The sequence below is a fragment of the Sprattus sprattus genome (genome assembly GCF_963457725.1).
Source record: "Sprattus sprattus genome assembly, chromosome: 7".
Taxonomy (NCBI): domain Eukaryota; kingdom Metazoa; phylum Chordata; class Actinopteri; order Clupeiformes; family Clupeidae; genus Sprattus; species Sprattus sprattus.
Window position 1 is genome coordinate 7,329,209 of NC_137926.1, and position 27,500 is coordinate 7,356,708.

The 27,500-nt window shown below is 43.9% G+C and overlaps 3 protein-coding genes across 6 annotated transcripts in view; 2 read left to right on the forward strand and 1 right to left on the reverse strand.

Annotated features, from left to right (window-relative positions):
* The window catches only part of LOC308367999 (uncharacterized protein), a 4,123-nt gene extending 1,856 nt beyond the window's left edge, over nucleotides 1-2,267 (forward strand). Inside the window, exons 4-8 of one of the 2 annotated variants that reach the window (XM_080842032.1) lie at nucleotides 1-92; nucleotides 593-726; nucleotides 1,335-1,546; nucleotides 1,737-1,843; nucleotides 1,974-2,267. The exon at nucleotides 1-92 is cut by the window's left edge and continues 52 nt beyond it. In XM_080842032.1, coding sequence (XP_080698158.1) covers nucleotides 1-92; nucleotides 593-726; nucleotides 1,335-1,546; nucleotides 1,737-1,843; nucleotides 1,974-2,037 — 609 coding nt within the window. In that variant the 3' untranslated portion in view covers nucleotides 2,038-2,267. The remainder of the gene's footprint in view (nucleotides 93-592; nucleotides 727-1,334; nucleotides 1,547-1,736; nucleotides 1,844-1,973) is intronic. The other variant, XM_080842033.1, reaches the window with a different exon arrangement.
* Nucleotides 2,268-3,082: 815 nt separating this feature from the next.
* Nucleotides 3,083-20,927, forward strand: ark2n (arkadia (rnf111) N-terminal like PKA signaling regulator 2n). 3 transcript variants are annotated; one of them, XM_080842463.1, is made up of 5 exons: nucleotides 3,083-3,250; nucleotides 6,855-7,581; nucleotides 16,321-16,413; nucleotides 17,603-17,687; nucleotides 18,183-20,927. In XM_080842463.1, exons 2-5 carry the CDS (start codon nucleotides 6,912-6,914, stop codon nucleotides 18,337-18,339), a joined length of 1,005 nt encoding a protein of 334 aa, XP_080698589.1. In that variant the 5' UTR covers nucleotides 3,083-3,250; nucleotides 6,855-6,911; the 3' UTR covers nucleotides 18,340-20,927. The 3 variants fall into 3 exon arrangements, with proteins under 3 accessions (XP_080698589.1, XP_080698590.1, XP_080698588.1); XM_080842464.1 differs by lacking the exon at nucleotides 16,321-16,413; XM_080842462.1 differs by lacking the exons at nucleotides 16,321-16,413; nucleotides 17,603-17,687; nucleotides 18,183-20,927 and adding an exon at nucleotides 11,316-11,875.
* Nucleotides 20,928-22,788: 1,861 nt separating this feature from the next.
* The window catches only part of loxhd1a (lipoxygenase homology PLAT domains 1a), a gene marked incomplete at both ends in the record, with an annotated part of 37,269 nt that continues 32,557 nt past the window's right edge, over nucleotides 22,789-27,500 (reverse strand). The window contains 10 exons of the mRNA XM_080842599.1: nucleotides 22,789-23,269; nucleotides 23,536-23,691; nucleotides 23,829-23,967; nucleotides 24,207-24,377; nucleotides 24,601-24,786; nucleotides 25,085-25,262; nucleotides 25,826-25,943; nucleotides 26,078-26,205; nucleotides 26,313-26,498; nucleotides 26,927-27,132. Of these exons, the coding sequence (XP_080698725.1) occupies nucleotides 22,789-23,269; nucleotides 23,536-23,691; nucleotides 23,829-23,967; nucleotides 24,207-24,377; nucleotides 24,601-24,786; nucleotides 25,085-25,262; nucleotides 25,826-25,943; nucleotides 26,078-26,205; nucleotides 26,313-26,498; nucleotides 26,927-27,132 (1,949 nt within the window). The remainder of the gene's footprint in view (nucleotides 23,270-23,535; nucleotides 23,692-23,828; nucleotides 23,968-24,206; nucleotides 24,378-24,600; nucleotides 24,787-25,084; nucleotides 25,263-25,825; nucleotides 25,944-26,077; nucleotides 26,206-26,312; nucleotides 26,499-26,926; nucleotides 27,133-27,500) is intronic.

Here is a 27,500-nt window from a genome sequence, read left to right on the forward strand (position 1 = left end):
CCAAGAAGTAGAGTGTGTGTTTGTGAGATGGACGGATGTCTAGTATGCATTGGAGGCTTTGACGGACACACGTACCTCAATTCAGTAGAAAGGTAATACACACACACACACACACACACACACGCACACACACACTCACACACACACACACACACACACACACACACACACACACACACTACCTGTAGAATTAGTTCAGCTTTCTGTGTAGTTCTGAAAGTCGTGAATATGTAAAAAGTTCTTAATTTTCTTTCACTAGAAAGGCTTCACGTTGCTCCTTGCTGATAATTGCCACTGGATCTGACCAAATTCACAAAATGGTGCAAAGGGGATGAGCATGAACCAACCAACATGGAACCCATTCTTGGCATCCCCCTGCCACAGAGGCAACCAGATGCCCTAGTATGGCCGGGTGCCTCTCTACCCGAGCCCTTGGCCTTCCTCATCGCAAAATAAAAACACAAACACAGAGGACAAAATGTAGACTCTTCCTTTTTGTAGTTTATTATGGGTACACCTACGGTTAGCTGAGCTTAACTTGAAGGTCAAATGTGTGGCCTTTTACTGTGTCTGTGTCTGTTTATGCGTTCAGGTACGATCCCTCCCGTAACGCCTGGTCTAAGCTGGCACCTTTGCAGCACAAGAGGGGTGGGGCTACAGCTGTGGTTATGAATGGACAGCTCTATGTCATAGGTGGAACTGACGGGAACACAACCCTTGATTCAGGTGCAGATACATACAAACATCCTATTCCTATATTTAAGACATTTCAGAGAGAGACAGAGACACAGAAGCAATACTCACATGCAACTCAGTAATTCAGAATAGGTTACTTTGTAATTAGCTGTAATTTGTAAATTTGTAGGAATGTGTGTCGGTGCACACATGAAAGCTTGTCATGAACCTTTGTGTGTGCATGTGTACATGTTGACACACACGAAGGTTGGCACACACACATTGGCACTCTGAGATTCTTTCGAATGAAGAGTACGTTACAAATAAAATGCATTATTATTATCATTATCATGTGCCACATGTGTCTGTTTTCTGTGTGTGTGTGGCAGTGGAACGCTTCTATCCATCAGACGTATGCTGGGCTCTGCATGTGTACATGTCGGTGCTACACGTGTCTGTTTTCTGTGTGTGTGTGGCAGTGGAACGCTTCAATCCATCAGACGGCTGCTGGGCTCTGCATGTGTACATGTCGGTGCTACATGTGTCTGTTTTCTGTGTGTGTGGCAGTGGAACGCTTCAACCCATCAGACGTATGCTGGGCTCTGCATGTGTACATGTCGGTGCTACATGTGTCTGTTTTCTCTGTGTGTGTGTGGCAGTGGAACGCTTCAATCCATCAGACGGATGCTGGGCTCTGTGCCCCCCACTCAGGACCCCACGTGAGGGAGCTGGTAGTGCCGTGTTTCTGGGTCGGATCTACGTGGTAGGGGGGCGGGATGACCTGGGCCTGCCACTCAAGACGGGTGAGAAGTATGACTCTGAGTCCCTCCGCTGGACCCCTGTTAGACCTATGAATAACAAGCGATGCCAGGTTAGTAAGATTGTGACATGTGTGTATACATTTGTTCTCTGCACTGAAATGAATGAAACCCCACAGGTTTACAATACTCTGGAATGGACTGGTGAGTTAACATGTTCGTGTGTGTGTGTGTGTGTGTGTGTGTGTGTGTGTGTGTGTGTGTGTGTGTGTGTGTGTGTGTGTGTGTGTGTGTGTGTGCTAGGTGTCATTGTTGGTGTTCAATGACTTGCTGCTGGCTGTGGGAGGATCTGATGGAGTCTCTAATCACAAGACTATGGAGGCCTATGAGCATGAAAATAACTCCTGGAGGTAAAATAAATAAGGGATTGACACAGCAAGACATGTAGAACAAGATAGAGAGAAACAGAGAAATTTACCAAAAAAACTAAAGTTTACAGTTTTTTGTTTTTTCCCCCCCTCCCCTAAACTTTTCCATCAGGCACTTTGGAAGCATGAAGTCAAAGCATCCCGGTGGACACGTAGCTGTGCTGAAGGCCAGTTAAGAAAACTGGACACTACTCTCACAGTGGAGTGTTTGAAAGGCACAAGCAGGGCTTATCTGGAGTTAGTAGGTTAAACACGCATAAAGACTATGTGGTCAATTTACCAGTTACAGTACCATTTCTTGTTCTATGTCACATGATACAAACCACAAATATGCAGTACAAATACTACATCCACTTAAATTAAAAATGAGCCAGGTGGATTTAACTCACTGAACTGGTGTGACACATTTGTCTAACTCTGAGGATGAAACAGTGAGTTGTGTATATGTTCGTTGTTAATTCTGTTATAAAGAGACTGTACTGTGTTTTAAGAGTAATTAATGTGAAGTTAAGTCTTATTTGGCTAATGTCACTGTTTTAATATGAGTCTTGGAAATGGATGCTATAGAGTGACTTGAATAAAAGGTTTGCATAATTTGAGATATTAAAGTGGATTTCTATGTAAGCCTGCACCATCCACCAGTTCAAATGCATGCACTGTATCACACTGCTGCTCCTCTCTATTACACACCTGCCACACACACAAACACACACGTGCAATCGAAAGCATCATCTTTATGTGAACATTAATTTTTCTAGGGCTTTCCTGATCAACATGGAATGCATTACAGAGATTTTCAGACATTGCTAAGTGAGCACTAGACCTTAAGGATTCTGAGGCACAGATAAATAGGATCTCTAGGTTATTGTTCACACAAAATAACTTAGTTATTGGATTGGCGAAACAGGGAAAGATGTTATGGTTAATTTGTTCCTAGATGTGTTTCTTCAAAGTGAAGTATAATGCTGATGTGGATCAAGTTTTTTGAAAGTTCTGTCAGTGAACTGTATCTTACCCCTTTGATTTATGTCCCTGTTTTTATATCAGACCACCATACAATAATAAGGGCTTTTTAAAAATGTTCGAATGTACGACAATTATCTTGAAGTAGACAGCTCCTCGCCGGCCCACAAGGAGTGCTCTCTATTTATTGTTGGCTACACTAACAGGAAGTTACGTAAATAAAAATGACTCAAACTCCGGCTAGTGGGGACATTTTGAATTGACCAAAGTGAGACGGTGTTCGAAGGAGTCTGTGAAAAACTTAAAAACTTAAGGCTGTGATTGCAACTGGCTTATGCAATCTTTATGTTTGATGTTTGTGCGAAAGGAGAAGATCCAGTAGGATGGTGAAGAGTTTAGACACTTGAGGGCTTTTTTATTTCCCAGGTAAGCTGGCTAATAATCATTGCTATGGATGCTAACCACCTAGTTAGCTGGCTAGCAGAGCTAGCTGGGAACCTATATTTGCCAGTGATTTCCTTCCATTGCTAGCCTTCCATTTTGGAAGTATTTCTCAATCACCGACAAGTGGTCATTGTACAGAGTTTTTACACCAAGTTTCTTGATTGAGCCCAATAACGGGGCCTTCATCTGACTCGCTGTAGTAATCTGAGTTGGAACCGGGCTCTAGATTTCAAAGTGGTGTAGTAGATATTTGGTTATCGTCAGCTAAGTGTTACTCCAAGGCCGCTGAAGACTAGCATGCTAGCTAGCTAGCTAGCCAGTAAGGAACATGGGCTTTGGGAGTGCGAAGTAGCTAGTTGTACATATGGTAAGGTGGAGGGAACTGTTGCATAGCTAGTCTATAACCTACGTAGAGTGCAATTTATGCCTGTATATGCTGGTTTGTCTAACTTGTTACCAGTTTCGACCGTATTTTGGCCAAAGACATCGCCATTAAAGCGTTAGTTTACTTATCATTTAACGTGCACTAAGCCCAACCTTTCCCTTTGCCTCTCCGTTAAACTCGCGCCTCTAATGTACGTTGCATGGTGCATAACCTCTATGTAGTGCTCTGGCTCGGCGCTTGAGTTTGAGTTGGCTTGAGTTACAACGTGCTGCTCGCGGCAAGGTCCCGTCTGCAACATGAGCGCGTCTCGGAACAAGTTCGCGTGCAGACCTGAGTGATGTGCGTCTGGCGATAGTGTTTACAGGTCACGACATTCGGTATTCGAGTCTGGCCTTCTTGAACTGTAATACGGCTACCACCAACGCTCAGCCGAGGTATAATGTTGAGGTAACCGACGACCTAATGGGCGAGTTGGGATACCCTGTCACCTCTCCTACATATACATGAACTGTAGCAGCAGCGGGAGGAGGATGTAGACTGAGCTTGACAGATCACTCTCTTGGTAGTCGACCTCATGACCTGCAGCGGCCAGGTACCTTAAGCCTGTTGTTGATAATTAGTAAACCACACTAAGTAGCCTAATTTAAAAGTGATCTTGAGATTGAAATGCGCTATATACACTCTTATTGGATTCTCTTATGATATGAAGTATCATAGAATACCAGTCGTTTTGATGCAGCTCTCTTGGAGTACATGGAGTTTACACTCTTGACAGTTGTCTATGTGTTGGTGCTGTTTGAATCCCAATAGTGACTGCTCTTTGTGCGCATATTAATGCCACCCTTCTTTGTATCCTCTTTGAAGGATTGAACGGTATGCATGGTGTCTGTTGGTTCTGTTGTAGGCTGCAGATTCAACTGCCAGGTACCATTGTGGTATTACTTAAGTCTTCATCTTAACATTGCAGTTGGATTCTTGTGTGAAGTTCTGTGCTGAGACATGCTCTATTGTGTATCTACCATATCTGTTATAAACAAATGATAGCTTCCTCTCTTACACTGAATACTGCACCACACAGTGAAAGCCTGCAAGGATGCAAACACTGATTGAGTCTTGACAGTGTTTACTCTCCCTAATGTGAGTTTAAATTGTCCTTTTGCAACCAATAAGACTGGAATGTTTCCTGATCATTCCCTAACTGGATTGATGACAGGCGACTGACAGTGATATGGCACGATTGATGCTTAGACATTGTCTTAATCTACTATTTCCTGTCAATCTGCCTCCCTAACCAGGCACAGTTGGCACTTGAGTCATATGCCCCAGAGGGCTTGCACTGGCAGAAAGAGGTGTTGTGTAATGAGGTTGTTGTTGTTCAGCTCTGTGAAAGACAGGCAGTCTACAGGTTGAGTGCTGGGTGGCACTGCCCTCTGCATCTGTCTCGTCCCTGTGTCTACAGGATGAGTGCTGGGTGGCACTGCCCACAGCATCTGTCTCGTCCCTGTGTCTACAGGATGAGTGCTGGGTGGCACTGCACTACCACATCTGTCTGTCTCGTCCCTGTGTCTACAGGTTGAGTGCTGGGTGGCACTACACTACTGCATCTGTCTCGTCCCTGTGTCTACAGGTTGAGTGCTGGGTGGCACTGCCCACGGCATCTGTCTCGTCCCTGTGTCTACAGGATGAGTGCTGGGTGGCACTGCCCTCTGCATCTGTCTCGTCCCTGTGTCTACAGGATGAGTACTGGGTGGCACTACACTACTGCATGTGTCTCGTCCCTGTGTGCCCAGCCATCTGTGGCACAGTATTCCATTTAAGGCAGTTAGCCTTGGAGGGTCATTCTCTCAGGGAATTGATTCGGGAGCATCCAAAGACTCACCTCACAAGATGAACTTGCCTCGGTGTCGTAGTTTTGTTTCTCTCTCTCTCTCTCTCCCTCCCTGTCCTGTTTCTGCTTTTCTGCATTGCACCACAAGGCAGGATTTAGATTTGCAACTTCTAGGCCTCTGTGCCAGTGTAAGTGAAGTCATAGACTAACCACATGCAGGTAACATGCGTACCTGCTTTCATTCCTCAATGTACTGTTTTGGGACAGTCTCTGGTTTCTTGAAGTACACGTGCTTATTTTCATTTCAACACTAATAGGCCAAAACACCTGTCAGACCACTTAAATTGTGCACTAGATGAACTTGGATAGGTTATTTCATCATAGGTACGCAATGTAGGTGTTGCAGTTCTCTATCGTATAGTTCTGTGTTGGCATTTGAATGTATAAATAGTAGATGTTTTTGTGTTGACAGGTGTCTCAAACATGTGTGTCCATAATACATGCATTGATATTGTGTAGGCTAGTGAACTACTGTAAGTGTTGCATTACTTTACACATGGTTTACCCTTGTTAGAGGATCTCCCGTCTGTTTTTATTCTGCATCTATGGATCAGACATCCACTGCTTTTGTTTAGTGCAAAACACAAGTTATTACTGCTGATATTTAGTGGGCTCTTTTAGGCGAATGTGAATTGTATTGGGCTCACTTGTGTCCATGTAGGCTAGACATTGCCTTTGTGAAGTCTAAAAGTACTTAAGCACGTTTGATGCTTTGGAGGTCAAGCAGCAGTTGTTTCGTCTCAAGTACAGGCTTGACAGGAGTCTCCAATGTTAACTACTAGATCAAGGCTAGCCACTGGAGGGAGACAGAAGTCCAAGAATAGTATGTATTTTCAGACCCTGATTATCTAGTGCAGTGTCTAGACTCGTGAGGAGATGCATGTTTTTCTTGGATATCCTATGCAGTATCCTACGGGAACCGATTGTAATTGTACCTCTCAACTTTATCTTGCATAGTTTTAAAAGGTATGCAGCTATAGTGTTGGAGGGAGATCTTCCTAGTAACAAGACAGGTTCAACTCTAATGATGGTGCTAGCATGGTGGGTGGGTGTAAGGCCCATGTCTCTAAACTTCACATTTGAGGGGGGATTTTGATGTGTGTGTATAGTATAAAAAAACCAATAGGCCTGTAAATGTATGTGTGTTGTTAACTTTAATGTAGCATATAGCCCCTGTCTATACGCTCGTGACTCTGGGATTTGTTTTAATGTTTAGTACACAACATAACTCTGTGCAAAGTGCAGAATGTGCCGAATATACGTGGTGTCTGTCTTTGAGGCGTACTAATAAGATCTGATGATCTGTTTGGCAGGCAAGCTCGCACCACCAAGAGCCTGTCTCTGAGACCCTACCCCGCACCCCGTCGAGGATGGCCAGTCAGGAGAAGGATGCGGAGACACTTCCAGAGTGCAGCACGGAGGAGACGGCTGTGAAGTCCGAGACCACCAGCTCTCCGCTGGGCGAGGATGCGTCGGCAGCAGGGGACACTCTCTCGGAGAGCTGCTCGGCCGGACTCCTGTCGATGCCGTGCCTGCTCAAGGACCTCAAACCCCAGAACACCAGCGGCAGCACGAGGCCGCGAGCGCACGACGAGAGCGACTCCTCCCCCTGCCTGCTGTCCCCGTCCTCCTCCGGTCACCTGGGCGACTCGGACACGCAGTCGTCTGCGGAGGAAGGCAAGCGTGCTCTTGGCACCGGCGCGGTCGTCGCCGGGGACACGGCGGTGACAGGCAGGAAGTCCCGCCGCTCGCACTCAGAGAGCGACACCTCCAACGCCACCATGGCGGCCAAGAAGAACCGGTGCCAAGAGCGGCAAGCCAACGGGCGCGTGCGGGTCCGGGGCCACCGCAGCCGGTTGCAGAAGGAGCGCATGCGCATGCGCAGACAGAAAAGGGAGGCGGCGGCGCGGCGCAAGCCGGACCTGCTGCAGGACAGCAGCACGTCTGACAGCGACATCACCGCACAGTCGTCATCATCGTCGTCATCGTCATCATCCTCAGATAATGAGCACGGTGCCGGCATCAATTCACACGCACCAGGTAATGCCATGTGGACACCTACACATGCACCTGCACACGCTCCTGTTAATAGCATCCTCACACACACAAAAAAAATCTGTAGCAATTTAGCTGCATTTTTAGTGCACAGTCAATGAAGGGAAAGTTAGAATAGGCTATGTTATAATGTCATTGTGCACAAATATAGATGAATTTTCCAAACTCTGGCCATGTCCTAAAGATATTATACCCAGCAATGAGACAGAGGTAAACAAGTCTAGATCTTGCCCAAGAAAGTGAAAGGGAGGGTGTGCTCTATTGGTTTCTAAAAGAAATATTATAATTCTGGGAACTCACAGTGGAGGGTAGTGATAATTGGACAGCTTTCCTACGGCCATGCCTGGCCTGAAAAAGCAAATACATGTCAATCATTTTCTTGCCTTTTAGATTTAGTTGAGTCTATTTTACAAATTGGGGAAATTGTGAAGTTGTTTTTGTTTTTGTGAGTGCTGAGTTAGAAGTTCTTGTTGTGTTTAATATCTCGGGAGTGCAGCTGCTCTGCATAGAGCCTTGTTTGTGTGGCACTTTGTTTATCAAATGTCAATACGCTTTTTGATTACCAATTGTTGACATGATGACCTTATCATACACTGAAGTGGCATATAGCTAGTGTTCACTATTGAGTTGCTGTTAGCCTTAGGCCATTTACACATCAAGCTGGCAATGGAAAAAAACTAGCATAGCTCAAGGCTGTCTGCTTCATTGTCTGGCTGTGGCCTCTTGTCCAGTGAAGTTAGCAGCTCTGATGCTGAGAGTACTCAGTCGTGCTCAATCAAGTTCAATTGGCCTGACGGCTACCGTCAGGCTGACAAGTGCCAGTGTTGATGGAGACAGGCTGAAGCATGGCTGATTTCCAGGCAAATCAGCTGCCTCCTCAAAGCTGCCTTTGATGTTGTTAAGTCTATCAAGTGTCCTTTTCAACGAGTCACATATTTCATCTAAAAGGCATCTCTGATATCAGTCAGGCCTGAATGTCATAGTTTAAGTACCATTTTGTTTAGTTATTTTCATGAAATGTTTTTTAGTGTATAAAGACAGACCGCAGCATACAGTACGACACGACACACAGAAACTAAATTCGTAGTGTTTTTCTGAGGTAATGATTTGTTACCAGTAAACAAGGGGAACCCATGCTTGAAGGCCTCCCTAGCCGTTTGTAAGTTTTTTTTTTTGGTATGCTTTTCCATCCTGATCTTGCTTTAACATAACACACAAACTTGTATGCATACCTATTCCATGGGATGGCAGTCTTGAACATTTGTGTTTCTTTTCACAATGTACTCTCCTCTCCCATAAGAAAATTGTTTATTTTTTTTAGATTTATAATGGATTACCAGTGGGAAATTTGAATGATCAACATCACCTGTTTGCTTATTGTAATGCACAGGCATTGTAGATCATACTAGAACATAGTTTTAGTAATGTTATTTGAGGCGTCACAGAGAGAGCAATTTGAAATGAGAGTGCCTCAAAAAATTACCAAATTATCGTTTTCCAGATTCTGCCGAAGATACATTCCTTAATCTATAATGTATCATCACAAAATATTGTACTGTTAAACAACCTATACATATGACATTGTAGGCTCAATAAGTGTTTAGGCCTATGTGGTTAAGTTTTGTCAAGGAAATGGATATGTTTTTTGTTCAAAACACTTCACCAAAAGTTTCTGATTTCCTCGGTCAGATCATTAATTTAGGAGAGAGCCATTAACCTCTTGAAGAGCTCCTCATGAATACTCACTCTGAGTTGGAAGAAAAATAAGATTGTTGCCTTCGGGAGAGCTTTTCAAAAGGTCTACAAACGGTAAACAAAGGACGCATACTTTCGTCAGGGACTTAAATTCTTCCCGGGGATTGGACAATTTAAAAAAAGAAGCTCCTTGATTGGCCAAAGAGTTTGTTCTCGTCTCAGGAAATGAACGTGGTGTACAATGAGAATTTTTTTTTTTCAGCTCAATATCTTTTTTTTTTTCATGTCTCAGCCACCCTTTACACCAGTGGTTCTTAACCTGGGTTCGATCGAACCCCAGGGGTTCGTTGAGTCACTCTCGGGGGGTTCGGCAGGGGTCAAGACACACACAGTATAGCCCGGTTCACATTAGCATTGTCGGGCCGTTTTTATATATACCTACGTTTTGAAGAAATCATATTTTATTTTTCAAATTACGAAGGGTTCGGCGAATGCACTGATGAAGCTTGCAGGGTTCAGTACCTCCAATAAGGTTAAGAACCACGTTTGTTGTTCTTTGCTACAGCTTATGCTGGTAGCATATCCATTACGCGTATCGAGCGGAATCCCAGTAATGAAAGCTTTAAAAAGAATGAAAAAGATGAATAGATGATGCCTTTAACATTGTCACTCATTTCTCTGGGTTGGCGGCACCAGAATGAAACAACTGACCCCTTAATTTAAAGATAATTCTCAGTAGATTTAGAATATCCAATAATACAACTACATTCTTGCAAAAATAATGTTTGAGACACACAGCTCATTTAGCTGACATGTCTCATATGGAGCCAGAGAGTATACTTGGGGGTCAGTCCATACTCAAAGCCCTTCATCGGCACTTAGAACTCGAAGGGTTTTCCAGGGTTAATTTATGTACCCATCAGACGCAAGTCATCCATGCAGCTAGTCCAGTCAGTGCAGTGAAGCCTAAAGACAACCCACTCTGTGATCGCTGCGTTGGTCTGAGTCACTGCTACTTTGAACCATCCTCTGCAGAAGCACTCAATGTAAGATTGAAAAATTCCATACATCAATATGGGGGCTGGTTAAAGTCCACTGGTTCAAACAACATTATGACCCCTGCAGGTTTTAGGTTTTGTCGGGAACTGGTGTTTATGACCCCCCTCAAATAAGAGATAACGCATCTGCCTTTTCCACTGGCTGCCCAGGCTATACCCTGTGGGGTGTCTTGATCCAGGGCTCCAGCTGGGAAAATATCATGATGGTCACAGGACGGCACATCAAAAAATGTATAAGCAAAATACATCATTTAGCAAGCTAGCTAGCTTACACCAGTGCCAAGTGTGTTGTGTTTGGTGCCTGCAAGGTATGTCAGGGTTGGCTATAAGCTGGTTGAGACTAGTTTTGGCAAAACCGCATAGTCACTATATAGCGTTGTGCTTCAGGTTAGAAAACCCTGTGAAAATATTGGAACCGTAGTGTTGTGACCCGTCTAACTGCTACTTTATAATAAAAGCATAGAAAGGGTAAACAGTTATGTGGTGAACTGAATTTGTTTTAAGCCATTCTCCCAAAGCTATTGTACTGATTTTATTTCCTTTAGGATATTTCCCTAAATCAGATAGGGTGAAGTCTGGTTGTTTTGTAGATTGAGCTAGTCTGAGTAGCGTAGCTAATATTCTTTGCATGGTCACAAGCATGTTCACAAAGCCATAGAGTAATCAAAATAATTGTAAACACATTTTAGTGAGAGTAAAAGTTCAGAGCTGTTGTTGGTAAAAGTTCTGCTTGACCAGAGATTTGTCCATAAGATTGTTCTCCTGTGTACAGTTTTGGCATTTGTCTACAGCATGTCCCTGTTTAGTTTGAGCCACCGTCGTCTTGGCGGGAATCATTATCCATTAAATCTTTTGTGACCCACGCAAAATCATAGCATGACCTCCGTCCGTTTCGCATGTGTCCGTCTGTGTGTGTGTGCTCGTGACGTGTGACGTGTCTTTCTCGGCTTGGCCGATGTCTTTAAGCTCGCCGTCGCCGTCGGACAGAATATTCCCGGGCAGCGTCCCACGGTAGGAGCCTCCTGGCTGAGGGCGGAGCCACCAGCACCGGACTGGGCGGAGTCTTGGAGGAGGCGCTGACCCGATTCGCCGTCATGCAGCGGCAGACGGAGGAGCACTTCCGCGTGTGGATGGATCGCCTGGCCCGCCTCCACTCGGACAGCGACCAATCGGAGAGCGAGCAGGGAGGCGGGCGCGGCCGTCAGAGTTCCTTCCTGCCCTCGTCCGAGTCCCAGGAGACGATGGCAGCCTGGCGCATGGCCCAGCTGAGCGCCAGCGTAAACGCTACCTTCCCCACGCAAAACGCCACGTGCACCGGAGCCCCCGATTCTGTTGACCCCAACCTGCTGAATGTATAGAGGAGGACTCTTCCCCCCCCACATTCTCTCTGCCTCCCAACTTTATCCTCCACCTCTCTTTCTTTTTCTGTCTCTTCCTTGCTCTTGAATCTCTCTATTACCCACATCGCAACCTCTGCCCTGTCCACCATCTTGAGATGTTTCTTTCTTGCCCCCCCCCCCCCCCCCCCCCCCCCCCTCCCCCCAACCCCTCTCTGAGAGCATGTGCCTTTGAGGTACTCAGGAGCTTCTGACTTTTTTGTTAACTTGTGCACGGCGTCGCTGACAAAAAAAACTAACAAAAACAGATCTTCTTACTACAGTACGCCAGCAATGCTACGCTATCGTGCCACTTAAACACTGGAACCCACTGATTGCCCAGGAATTGCCCAGCAACGTCTCAGGGTTGCTTTTAGATTTTAGATTTAGTTTGAAGAAATTGTTTGTTTTTACGTTGACAGTGTGCTTTTAATAACGGGTCAGATTCTGAATTGGTTTGTCGTTAGGTATGTTCTTTTGATTGTTTTTGGTTTGAGTTGTATGTCCGATGTTCCTCTGCTGTAACTGGTAACCTGCATGTGACAAAAACAGAACAAACCAGCTTAGCTTGACTTTCACTCGTTCACGGAGTTAGCATTTATGTACACAAACAACCACGCTAAACTGATGAATGAGGTAAACACATTTGCTGTACCGTTTACTATTTACATTTGTCTTTTAGATACTCAGACAGTACATGCACGCCTACCAAGTGACCATTTGAATATTCACTCTTTAACAAATGACCAGTCTATTTTAAAAATGCTTAAGCTATGAAAGTTGCTTTACTATGTTTTTTTTGTTTGTTTGTTTGTTTGTTTGTTTGTTTGTTTGTTTGTATGTTTGTATGAATGGACTGAGTGCAAGACTACTTTCTAAGTGCTAACAAACATTAGGCTGTCTTAACACCTTTAACAGGGAGCTTAGGGTATCTCTCTAACTGCTTGTCAACGTCAAATATCTTTAAACTAGAGTGCCTGTCTATTCGAATGCCTGTTTACATTAAATACATACAAGGAAGAGTTAACCTCTGTGTGAGTGTGTTTTCAAGGGCTGTTCTGTAGTGAAACAAGACATGAGCTTTTCTGTCATTGTATATCCTTAATGAAGATTCTACAAGTAATCCTGCTCTTTTGGTATTAAAGCAGTGATACTCAAAGTGTGGGGGTGGGGGGTTGCATGGGTTGTGGGTTGAGAAACTGAGCAGGAAACGTAACAACCAACTACACTTTTTGTAACCCACACACATTTTGTATGTCCTTGTTCTTATATATTAGCCTGTAGCCTATAGCTAAGGTTTTAGCCTACTTTGTACATTTAGCCTATATGTTATTTATTAACGGTATTCAGAGGTGCATGTAGAAGCAATTTACCTAATTTCAAACCAATCAGCCATAAGATGTTGGTACGACAAGCTACAACACGTTTCCCTCTGTTTCTCTTGCATGGTTTGGTCTACTTTCAAAATTAATTTTGCCTTAAAATCTCTCTGAAACAATACTAAAATTCAAATGCAAAAGTGTTGTAAATGAATGTTAAATAAATCCAATGATGACATGTAAACACTTAATTTCAAATGCACTTCTGCCAGGTTGTTAGTTTGTAAAGTTTATTAAATGCTTTTGGAAATCACGGAGACCTGAGGGCTCAATTTGGCCTATAAAAAGTGCTCTCTCACACTAAGGTGGTGCCTTTTGTATGTAGGGATGCACTGATCCCAGTATCAAGGCTGCGGTCAGGAGATGTTCTGTGATTTTTTTTTTTTTTCTGCCCTATCAGACTTTCCTGTTGGAAATAGTTGGGTAGGGGAAATCGTTAGAATACCAGAAGAAAACAGTTAATTATTAATGAATTATTACACAAATCGATAAAATCCTATTTTGTTAGCCCACTTAAAGTGGCTAGTTTATTCTTCATGTGGAACAGAGAAGATTGTTGGTACCAGTTAACTGAAGTCAAGCCAGCCTGGTGTGGGTTTTGTAGAGTATTATGTAGGAGACTAATCTGCACATGTGCTCTAATATGCCTCTGTGTGTCGAGCACCTGATAGGACAGTATGCAAATGATGTGTGTTCTGTTTGATCAAGTGTAACATTTCCTTGTTTGTTGAGTGAAATGGCGAAAATATAGCATGCGGAGAACTGAATTGCTTTTGGCAGCACAGAATACATGGTCTCTTGCTTGGGGCAGGTTAAATAGTCGAGTGTGTATGTCAATGCTTTGCCTCCTTATGTCGGAACTGGGAAGTAATCTGGGAGTAATGTGTCTGACAGGTCAACAGGCGGCTAGACACGGATAATTAGATTGAAATGGATTAAAGTCTGTCAGCCATGCTGTGCCAACACTTGGGACTGTTGTCTGAGGTGAGTCGCACTATAATGCACACGATTTGCAATTAGGTCATCTTAATAGCAAAACCTTTTTACAAAGAGTCATACGATGATGACTAAAAGAGCAGCTAAAATGCACAATGTTTATTTGAGTAAATATTAACTAGTAATAGATGGTGGTTTACCTCAAGAACAGCATGTTTTTATGGACATGGAAATCAAGAGTTATTAGCTTGGGCCAGGAAAATTGGATCAAACCAATATATATCCGCTGTCTAAATTAACAAATTCAACAGAAAATCTAACTTGAACCCCAGGCATTAGTTGGACCATTGCAACTATATATTACTTTGTGCATGATCACATCTGGGTCGCGTACATTTCGGACTATTGATTTGCTTTTAACCATAAGAGTAAGATTGGCAACCCTTTAAGTTAGCTTGTGGCGTAGCTACTAATAATTTGAGGTAAGGCAGAGATATGCTTTTAGGACTGCTTTACTATGTGGTCAGTCACGCAGTCGCTTCAACGCAGTTGTGAACCTTTCAAAGTTCTCCGTCGGTTGGAGAGTGTCGCAAAGCAATTCACCGCCATAACAGTACGGGGCACAATCTTTTTTTCCAGCCAATCAAATTGCGATCCTGGAAAAAAAAAAAAAAAAAAAATGGCGGACCATACTCTGTAGAATAGATGGTTGTATTTTTACATAAAAAATGTAATGTTTAAAGTTACCCAAAAATAAACACTGCAATGTAAAAACCCTGTTATTGTAACTGAAAAATACGTCTAAGGTGATTTGCGAGGTGTCTGAGCCAGCTATCTTATGTTAGCATGCTACTACCCACAAGGTAAACACAGCTCTGCCGTCTCCGTCGTTTCGGCGGACAGTTAAAATATTTTGGAGGTGTACGTCACTTCACGGAGAGGTGCTCGGAGGGGGTTCGCAAAGATGCAGAGAGCTCTGCGTGTCTGCGAATAGGGACGACCATAAATTAGTCTGTGTAGAGCTATCGGGATTAACAACTGAGGTTTAACCAAGGGGAAACCTGTGATTATCAGATTCAGTTCTTCTCATGTACGCCATGACTTTATATCAAAAACGTCAAGGAAAGTGAAGTTTTCTAAAATGATGTTGACCCTTGTGCAGTATCACTCAAATGATTCAAAATTTGAATTGCATTACTTCAAAAAATACAATCCCCACATTAGGAACTCAATGCAACAAAAGTCAGTCCACCTTTTATGGCTGAGATTCAAATCTTTAGTTTGTTTGAATAGTTTGTATGTCCTCCTTTTATATTTCATGACACTCCATCCTCCTGCCATTTTTCAGAGACAATTTTGTTCGGCTGCTCTTTGCTGGAGGGGGTTGTGTTCTACTTTTCTTCTTTAATAAACTCTTGCTTGATTTAGGCAGTGTGCTTTGGATCGTTATGTTGGAGCTTCCTCCTCTGGCAAGCCCCTGGAGATTGGGACTCCTCTTGTCAGCCAACATTTTGGTACAGCCACAGGCATCCATGATGCCATCTTTTAAACGTTCACGCCAACACCTTTTGAAACACCGTATCACACTCCCACCGCCGTGCTTCACTGTCAGGACTACGCATTCCCTGTGGCAGTCCTGTCCAGGTTCACTATGCATTCACTGTGGCAGTCCTGTCCAGGTTCACTGTGTTCACTAAGTTTAATCTTGCATTTTTATGCCGAAGAGCAAGCAATTGTTTTTCTTTCTTTCTTGGATGCCGTCCATAGAGGTTGATGTCATGCAATGTCTTTTGAACAGTCTGAGCTGTCACCCAAACTCAGATTTCCATTGATAACCCCTAGCACTGTAATCTGAAGCACTGGCCTATTTGTTTTTCAGGATTAGGTTGTGTTAGTAGCGCACTGTCTGTGGTGTAGGGTGGCCACTGTGGCTCTGATAAGTGGTGTCATGGCTCGTTCTCTACCTCCTGATAACTGCTGCAATTGTGTTTTTGATTGATTTTTAGTTGGTCACCGATCTTGGTCCTGTATCCTTTTCCATTTTTGTGAAATCGATCAGATTTTCCAGTTTATCTGGTAATTCTTTTTCAATCTTGTTTCAATGATCACAAGTTTTCAATTTGTAAGCCCACTTTGCATCCCTCGTTTGTTTGTTAGCTTGCTAAGTATAGTGCGGAAAGTGTAGTCTGTAATATCTGCTGTCAGAGATTTAGCTCATCACACACATACTTTTTGAGCGTAGCTTTTGTGTTGATTAGTATTTTGTGTTTGTTTGTGCAGTTGGCCCAGAGGTGTTGGGGCATTATGACCTGTCAGATACCCACTCCGAGAAGGAGCTTCCATCCGCACCCCCCCACTCACTGCCCCCCTCAGGTCGGTTCCCATGGCGACCGCGTACCATGAAAAGTAACCTGTTGCCAGACATGTTTGCGTAAAAAGTTTTGGGCATAAAAAAAAAAAAAATTGCATTCAGACCTCTTGTCATTGGTGAAGGTGTTTTGTGTTTCATCACGTCGTGTATGTGATTGAACGAACCTAGCTTTGGTCTCACAGGTGCCTCAAAATCTGACTTTGCCAGTAGATGTGGTATACTTTACCGTTTTGTCAGACGTAAATGGCACATCGCCATGCAAACTATACCTGTTTTGTCATTGTTCAAAACGATTGATGAGCAGTAGAAGAGTAGGGGAACAGAAACAACCCATAGTCTTAGTAATAAGTCAATAAATCAGAGCTTATATACATATATTGGCAGTCTCAAATCATCACAAAGCATAGCTTATACATATATCGTCATTCTCAAATCATAAATAAATCATAGCTTATATACATATATTGGCAGTCTCAAATCATCACAAAGCATAGCTTATACATATATCGTCATTCTCAAATCATAAATAAATCATAGCTTATATACATATATTGGCAGTCTCAAATCATCACAAAGCATAGCTTATACATATATCGTCATTCTCAAATCATAAATAAATCATAGCTTATATACATATATTGGCAGTCTCAAATAATCACAAAGCATAGCTTATACATATATCGTCATTCTCAAATCATAAATAAATCATAGCTTATATACATATATTGTCAGTCTCAAATAATCACAAAGCATAGCTTATACATATATCGTCATTCTCAAATCATAAATAAATCATAGCTTATATACATATATTGTCAGTCTCAAATAATCACAAAGCATAGCTTGTATACATATATCGTCATACTCAAATTATCAATAAAGCATAGCTTATATACATATATTGTCAGTCTCAAATAATCACAAAGCATAGCTTATATACATATATCGTCATACTCAAATTATCAATAAAGCATAGCTTATTTACATATATTGGCAGTCTCAGCCTAAATACCAAATATAAACCCCAGAGATCATCTTTTTTTGTGCATTGAATTAAACAAAGCTACATGAATGAACAGTACTGCTGTTTATTTTGCACTGTTCCAACAGCAAAGCCCTATGGTATGGAGATGAAGTTTAATATCTGTACATAATAAGTGTAAACATCATGTAATGGTCTGCTTGTTACAGGTGAGGCCGAGGCAAAGCCTCCTAAGGTTAGTCGACCCTCCTCAGACAGCGAAGTGGAGATTGTCGGCGTTCAGGAGAATCCCAGGTACACAAACACAGAAATGAAATGCGTAACCTTGGAAACCTTAATGAGGGATAAAAGCAAAAACTAATAACATATAAGAGGGTATGGAACAGTTATAGGAACTTGTAATTCCTACATTTCTACTGCACACTCAGTCATATGCAGTGCTCTGTCAAAGTGGTGTCCGTCTAATACTGATTCATGCAAATGACTATTACCTTGTGATTTTTAGTAGTCACTTCTTTAAATGTCTTTATTTTTGGTCATAACATTTGTGTATGCATGAGATTATTGGAGCCTGAAGAAATATAATTTACAACCAATGCATTTTTTTACCATGCAGATTTTTAAAACGGGTGCGCTGTCGAACACAAGGTTTATTGCATAGGACCCGTGAGGATTTAGTGATTTCTTAGGGTGCCTAGTTAGCCACTGCTACCATCAGCTTGAGCAATATTTCAACACTGTTTTATACATGACATATTTTACATATCATCTTCCCCGCTGTGGCTGCAGGTTCCCTCGTGGAGGCGTCATCAAGTCTCTGTCCTCCTGGAAGACTGGGGGGGCCAAGCCCACATGGAACACAAACCCCAGCCAGTCCGGATGGGCGCCGCCCTCAGAAGTGGTGGATTTGACACTGGAGGAGGACAGACAGAGATACCTGCTGTGACAAACACACACACACACACACACACACACACACATGCAGACACACACACACACACACACATCCTTATACCTACTGTAACAGACACCCTCAAACACATAGAAACCTGCTGTAACACACACACACACACACACACACACGTCCCTGTACACCATCACCTGCAGTTAAACCCACAATGTTTGTATAGTCCCATAGATTGTAATGGGTCCACACACTACATATAAAACACACATGGAACATAGACACACACACTTACACATAGACGCTTTGAGGTGTGTGCACTGATCAATACTAGCCTGCATCCTCCTTATCTTCCTTTTTACCCGTGTCAGGTCTTAGCTAATAAGCAATATGATTGTGTGTGTGTGTGTGTGTGTGTGTGTGAGACTGAGTGAGGGCCCCATAAGAAGCTGCTGCCTGAGGAATGTATGTTACTTTGTGAGTGTGTGTGTGTATGTGCGTCTGTGAGAGAGACAGAGGGAAAAGGATATGTACTCTTAAAGAAGCTGCTGCACGAGGTGTTTGGAATGCAGAGGCTCATGACGATGAACTTTGGTAGTCGCTGCTGCACTTTAAGGACTTCACAATCATGACTTCACAATCATGACTTCACAATCATGGTCACTCGTACACACGCGATCCTGTTACCTGTAAGGGAGGTTTCAGCTTGTTCTCATCCAAAAGAACCTGAATGGGTTTCAAGTGTGACTCAACGATTACATTCACACACATTCACTCACACACACACACACACACACACACTCTCTCTCACTCACACATGGGCACTTGCTCCTGAAGCACAGGTGCCTGTTGCTCTAGCCCTGGAGATCACTAACCAGATTATTTGCCCCTTTTTAAATTATGTTCTATTTTCCTGGTACTCACACTGTTACAGTCATATTAGGCATAGTTTTGACGGGCTCTAACGATTAGACAGCCAGCTGTCTAGCTGAACATGTTGGATGCCAAGCTTCCATGGGGCTTTTTTGCCTTTTATTCTGCCTCCGATGGTGAACGGACACGTTTAGTTTGCTTAAAGACTGTGTGTTATGTTGATGCTAGATCACATGACCACGTCACTGTATGAATACTGCTGCAGCATTAGAGGGGAGAGCTGCATTTGGACTTCCAGAGGTCTCACCTGTACAGATAGCTCTGTGTGTCTGCAGCGGGAAGCTCAATGGAAGTGGAAAATAAGGATGTGGATCTTTTTTTTTTTTTGAATCATTCAGAGAAGCTAAACCAGCCAGAAAGCACTTCAACATCCAATCATTTCATTTTTTTTTTTTTTTTTTCATGTCAATTCTCATGGAAGGCACTATTTTGCCTTATCTCTGTGTGTGTGTGTGTGTGTGTGTGGTTGCTAAATAGGGGTTGCAATGCAAATACTTGCACCTGCTTATGTGAAAATCCTGATTTATGTGTACTTGTTTCATGTGTGTTCCTGTTACGCTTGTGGGTACCGGTCACTCAGACATAAACTTATGTGTCCCCCATGCTTTGTCCACAGTCCCATCATGTTTTCATTCTGATCCCCCACAGACCTTCTAAAAGTGATTTATTGTGCCGTTTTTGTTGTTGTGACTGACGGGACCGTGAAAAGTCACAGTTTCTAAAGGTGTCCAGAGCATTTTTTTTTACATCAAGGCCCAAAAATTCAAGCAAGTCCAATAAAACACCTGGTACAAAGCTATAAAATGAACACGAACATCTGGAAGTTCTTCATCATCACTTTACAGAATTACAGAATCACTGCAAGTTTAGGAGCCTTTTAAGTTTAACAACAAAAAGGGCAGAACTATCTTTAGGACACATCCACCACTCCTTGACTTGTATGTCAGTGTTAGTGCTGACATCCCAAAATTGTTTTATTTGTTTCCTTCACCTATATGTATGTGTAAGAGTATTCAGTCCTTCACACTCAATATTTTGTGACCCTGCACCGTGATTGGCTGGCAACAGCCAAGCTCTGATGGGGTATGAGAAAAGGAAGAGGAGGAACGGTGGACCTCTAAAGGAGGGATTGAGAAACACTGGTACCACATCAACTTGGCCACAGACACACACACACACACACACGCCCGCATACATGTGTTATCGTACGGCAGTGTTTCCCACAGGGCAGCAATATTTATTTATGTGGTCAAAGTCTTTCTTGAGAGATATTCCTGTTTACATGAAGTCACATTTCATGTGGTATTTCTTAGATGTGCTGAAGTGACACATTAACCTGCTTTGGCTGGCCAGCCCGAGTCGATCCTGTGTGTGTGAAACCTACTGACCACCTCATAGACATCTGCATCTGATCTCTTATACATGACGTGTGTTACAGCATCAAGCCTCTCTCTCTCTCACACACACACACACACACACACACACATGTGACATCCACCACTGACTCTGAAGGAGCGTCTCTCCCTGTGGCTCCCCCCCCCCCCCCCCCCGTCCCTCTGCTCCTTCCCCTTTGTCAGTGTTGGGAGGAATGTTTATAATATTCTCTTGCTTTTGCAAGCCAGACTTCCTTCAAATGACAAATATGATGTAGAGAGAAATGAAACTATTTTAAAATAAATTAATAGTTATTTAAAGAATGTATCTTGATCTCTTCGTGTTTGTGTGTATGTGTGTGTGTGTGATGCAGCTTACATGGTATTTCAGCAAAGTTCTACATACAAACACTCTTAACAAACTTCACTGAAGATAATGACTGTCAGAACAACACATTCTTCTCAAAGTTTCTAAGGAACTTCAGCTTTTAGTTTGAACAGTAAACTTTGAGCTGGTCAGTATTCTCATGTTTAGGTAAGGTAACCTCTGTTTCCTCTGCACACATCCCATGTACTTCCTAACAAATGTATCACAAACTGCCAGCCTGTCACTACAATGAATATATTGCCAAGCCTCTCATCAGCCTTCAGGTCCATTGGTACTGCATCCCTCCTGTTTGAGGACAGACGAGGCGAGTCAAGACACCGGTGAAATAAAATGACCCAGGGTAAAGATGGGTCACTCCTTTATTCCTTACAGCCGCTCATGCAGACATGCAGACCGTCACAACATTCAGTTTATCATGGGCCCTCTGCTGTTCTACACACACACACTCATGACGGCGTGTAGCTTCTAAACCTGTGTTGGTTTTCTACACACACACACACACTTCTGACGGGCCGGTAGCTTCTAAACCTGTGTTGGTTTTCTACACACACATACTCATGACAGGCGTGTAGCTTCTAAACCTGCGGTGGTTTTCTACACACACACACACACTTCTGACGGGCGTGTAGCTTCTAAACCGGCGGTGGCTCTGCAGTGGTGTGTCTGTTTGGCCGGGCACTGCTGGTCCATATCTGGCATTCAGTTTTTACTCTGATGTAAGTCCGGTAACCCTCAGCTGAGAGTCTATTGGTCAGGGAGGTTTTTTGTGTTAAGACTGTCTATCTGTTAGTAAGGTGAGACAGTGCTTTTGAGAGAGGAAGAAGGTGAGACAGTGCTGTGGAGAGAGGAAGGGGGTGAGACAGTGCTGTGGAGAGAGGAAGGAGGTGAGACAGACTGTGGAGAGAGGAAGGTTGTGAAACAGACTGTGGAGAGAGGAAGGTGGTGAGACAGACTGTGGAGAGAGGAAGGTGGTGAGACAGACTGGAGATGGGAAGATGGGGAGACAGACTGTGGAGAGAGGAAGGTGGGGAGACAGACTGTGGAGATGGGAAGATGGGGAGACAGACTGTGGAGAGAGGAAGGTGGGGAGACAGACTGTGGAGATGGGAAGATGGGGAGACAGACTGTGGAGACGGGGGAGGTGGGGAGACAGACAGTGCTATCCTTGTAGAGGATTCCCAGAGCCCTTCATTTGGGCCAGTTTTATCAGGGTTATTTTTGAGGTAATTTTAGATTGGAGAGATGATGTTTCCTGTGTCATTTTTGCCCATGCCTGAAAAACTCCCTGTCTAAGGGAGGCACAATGAAACGAGTGAAGGGTCGTGGAATGGCAACAAACGGCAGTTGGGGAACATTTCCATTTTCAGTTAGCAGACACCTATTTGAAGCACTGAAGAAAACAGCTCACTCATTGGCCCATGCTCTCCTAGGCTGCTGAATCATGGGAACAACAGTAGTTAGCACAGCCATTAGGAATGTACAGTATGTGTAAGGCACTTTAAGGAGCTCAACTTCACCCTGTTTCAGGATGTTAAGCTCCCATCATCCACGCATTCGTGTCTGCGCGTGCTCATAGGATTCTGAGTCACAGGTGCAGCATTTTGGAACATCTTGTCATTTTTTGTAATGTCAGTATTTCAGTTTTCATTCGATTTTGGGACTGGTGTGTGTGCGGGCGTGTCAGTATTTGGGACTGGTGTGTGTGTGTGTGTGTGTGTGTGTGTGTGTGTGTGTGTATGTGTGTGTGTGTGTGTGTGTGTGTGTGTGTGTGTGTGTGTGTGTGTGTGCACGGGCGTGTCAGTATTTGGGGTAGAGCACTCGGCGTGTCTGTCCGTCCGCCCGATTCTTGTCCAGCCACATCCCGCAAATGAAGCTGGTGGTGACGGCGTTGGAGGTGTTGGTGACCTCCACACGGTCCAGCAGCCAGCTGGAGCTGTAGCCCTTCCCGTCGTGCTCCACGATGATGTGGGTGAGGTCGCCCATGTCCAGCAGCTCCAGGGTGAAGTGCTCGGTGTGGCCGCGCTCGAAGAGGTTCCGCCAGCGCTGGCGCAGGGCCCGGCAACCCGAGTCCCCGTTGGAGCCGAAGAGCGTGATGAAGACGTTGGCATCCGTGCCCGCCTCCTTCTCGTCGGCTGTCATCACGATGATCTCGTACCTGACTGGGATGAGGCTGCGGGCTTTCGAGGCGAAGCTCTCCACGATTTTGGCGCACTCGAACGTCAGAGGGTCGTCACGTTTGGAGGAGAGGGGAATCTGACCGTTACAGTTGAATATATACCTGAAGGACACAGAGAGAGATGGGAATAATAAAAAAAAACTCAAGTTCAAAACATATACAAGTATTATCAAGTATATTTAAGTATATAAAAAAATCATAAGACCACTGCACGGCAAAGAGCTCTCATAATTTAACCCTAGAGGCCAGTTGATGTCATTACACCCATGTACACAAATATCTCCACTCTGGCCTCACAGAGCTACATAACCTAGTGTTGCTGTACTTGTTTTTGTGGTTTCACTCTTGCCCATCCAAAGGCCACCTACTTGTTTTTCAGCTCTTTCTCTGTGATGATGACTTCCAACACGTGCCAGAAGGCTTCAGTTTTTGTCTTCTTCCCATCTTTAGGAATGTGGCCGACACAGATGCCCGCGATGTCACCCACATTCTTAGAGGAGAACTCAAACCTGTCTGTGCTGCCACTGTGTGGGCACACAAATAAAATACGAATAAATATACCACATCGATAAAAATTGGAGACATGCAAGTCAAGATGCCTTCGCACACACACAGCATGTACATTCTAAATGGCTTTACAAAGGCACGCAGAGTGTATTACCGCAAGAAGCGCTTTTTCTTTGCTGAATTTTCTAGAACCAACTCTTTGGAACGTCCCTTTCTTCCCTCCAGGATCATCCACACATTCTCACGCGTCTCTGCCTCATCTGTATCTGCGGTCACCGTGACGATTTCATATTCTACCATACACAAAAAAAATGTTAAACGGTCTTCGTCAGTGCACAACGAACACAACACAGAGATACATAGAGGACCGCCAGCCGTGTGCCCTGTCCTGCTCACCAGACATTAACCTGAAGGGTGTATTGTGAATATTTACACTTCCATTTCTCAGCAGACATACATTATAGTCAAATGGTGTTACTAAAACTCAGTTCATGTTCAGTGATACCCCAGTCAGGGGCTGACACACACTCACTGGTTTTCTCATTGAGGTCAAGAACGTCGTTGTTGGAGCAGCCCAGCTCTCGGATCAGCTGTCCGTCATCCTCTTTCTTGGCGAGCCACCGGTTGCACGGAAAACGGAAATTTTTATCAAGGACGTCATCTCGCACTTCCACGTAGTCAACATACCAGCCAGGAGCTGGGCCTAAACACACACACACACACACACACACATACACACACACACACACACACGTTTAACCATGCATATGCATATTTACACACACATAAATAATGATGCATAGTGTACGCTGTCATTATTTATCTATTGGTCTATATAGAGGAGTGGTCTTGTGTTATTTTGTTAACATCTTTAGATTGCAGATTTGTATAGATACGTGATGTTTTGTTGAGCATATTTGACTCGCCTGCGTTGTCATGCCATAGCCGGATTTTGGAGAGGTCTCCCAAGCTGAGCTTGTCTGGGAAGTTGAAGGTGTCCACCGTTTTGCGTTCAAACTTGTTGTTGTTGTTGGAGTGTTTGAGCGCCAGAGTTCCTGTGTCTCCGAACTCACCGAACACTATCAACCACACATTGGCATCTGTCCCCCCACCTAAACACACCAAAACAAGATAAGCTGCGAACTCTGCACGTCACAACAGTGGCCAGTCACATCTTAGTGAGTGTAAATCCAATATTAACCCATACGCATTGTGTGTATACCCATTACATCAACAGTCTAGAGAAGTATGGTATTGTGTACCATTACATTTACAATTACATTTAGTCATTTAGGAGACGCTTTTGTCCAAAGCGACGTACAAGGGTGTGGTACATGGGTGTACCATAGGTTGTGTGTGTGTGTGTTTGTAGTGTGTGTGTGTGTGTGTTTGTAGTTTGTATGTGTGTACCCATCTTGTCGCCTGTCTTGACATTTATGATGTAGTTGGTCAGGTCCACCATTTCTTCCTCGTCTATGACAGCAGGCATCTCACAGATCAACTTTTTCTTGGAGCCCAGGGTGGTTGAGAACCACTCAGAATATGTGAACTCTGCCACCTCGTCATTTTGCAGGTTACGCAGGGCAATCTACACGCATGCACACACACACACACACACACACACACACACACACACACACACACACACACACAGCTTTATACTCTTTTATCTACAATAATGTGTTTTAAAACGATAGGCATTTATTTGTTGTTTGGAAAGTCACAGCTCAAAGAGAGATGAAGATCTGAATAATTGAAGAGAAAATGCCCTGGAAATACCCAAAGGGAAAAAGCGCAGTCACACACACACACACACACACACACACACACACACACACACACACACACACACACACACACACACACACAAACACACACCCACACACACACACACACACACACACACACACACACACACACACACACACACACACACACACACACACACACACACACACACACACACACCTCAAAGCGGCGTGGGTCAATGCAAAACACAGGGAGAGGGGAGGGGAAGCCAAGATTGTGCCCACAGAGGCGTGAAGCTGTTTCATTTATACATCAGAATCCAACACTGCATTTACACGCAGCCTCCTCCTACACATGAAAACACACACAGACACACACACAGACACACACACACACACACACCTTCTCCAAGAACCAGTCAGGTCGGCTGCCAGAGCCATCCACTCGGACCCTCATCTTTTTCAGCGGAGCAATGTCTTCAACCTCGAGAGTGAACGTGTCCGACTGTCCCCGTTCAAATCTACACACACACATTGCATTTACACCATTACAGTTTCACTGCCCCACTGTGAATATTACACTCTGTGAGGTTTAGAGCAACTGCGTGTGCGTGTGTGTGTGCGTGTGCGTGTGCGTGTGCGTGTGCGTGACCACCTGTCCTCGTTTTTTGGCAGCAGTTTCTCATCAGAACTTCCATTGGCCCCAAAAATAGTCAAGTAAATGTGTGTGTCTGTTCCTGCGTTTTGTACATCACCCGTCACCACGGTTATCTCATAGATGACCTGAGGGCCGAAACAATCAATCAGAATAGGCATTTAAAAAAATCTATGTTCTTGGTCTATGTTTTTGTACCAGTGTACGTGTTTTTGTGTAAGTGTGTGTGTGTTACCTTCAGTGTTATGGTGATGACATCAGCATCCATGACGTTGAGCACAGTAGTAGTGAGACCGTCACCACGGTCTTTGGCCAACCAGCACTTACAGCGGAAAACGAACTTCACCCCTTTAGTTGGCACGGCAACTGACAACTCATGCACCAGCCAGCAGCTCTCAGGAGTTTCTCCATCGTGACCCAGCTACACACACACACGCACACACGCAAACACACACACGCACGCAAACACACGCACACACATACACACACAAACATACACACACAATTAGTTTGAAAAAGATTAGGAACTAGTGCTACTGACTTTATCAGAAATGTTTTGATTTATTATCCTTTTACATTTTTTTTTTTTTTTTAATTAAGATTGATTTGTGTATTTTATGGAACTGATGTACTGTAAAAAATATCATTAATCTATACTCTTAACTCTAAACCCAACGGATAACTGATAACTTCTGCAAAGGGGTAATATGGTAATGGCATTTAGCTTACTTGAAGTGGGACCCTGTAGCCACTAGGCACCATAGATCTAAACAATACAGCTTTTATAATAAAAGTGACGTTCTGGGATGAATTTGGCTTCTTGTATTTCTGTGTGTGTGGCCATCTTGCCTCCACTCTCTTGATGTCTCCCACATCACTTCCATGGCAATGAAAGCTGTCCAGAGCTTCAGGCAAGAAGCCGCTTTTTTCTTCGGGCAGGTCCAGCCACATCCGCTCTGTGGCTTCCTCTCGTCCATGGATGATGACGTACGCACGGCTGGTGGTCCCCGCATCAGGCTCATCACTGGTCGTCACGGTGAAGTGGTAAGGTATCACTGCACATGCAAAAATGCCATCACCATAGCAGCTGAGCCAGCACAAATACTATACATGCTTGACACACGCTTGACACACACACACTGGAAAACATGAATTATAGATACCCATGTTCTTACAGGGTCCTAAATCTTGGTCCCTATATGCAGATGTAAGTGAGCTGTTGAAATGTGTGAATAACATACAAAAGCTATGCACAACAGCCAGTTAATTTCACAATGTGTGTAGTGTGTAGTAGTGTGTGTAGTGTGTATGGAGAGCAACCTCAAGGACAGTGAGTGTGTAGTGTGTATGGAGTGCAACCTCAAGGAAAGTGAGTGTGAAGTAGTGTGTGTGTGTAGTGTGTGGCAGTGTGTGTAGTAGGGCT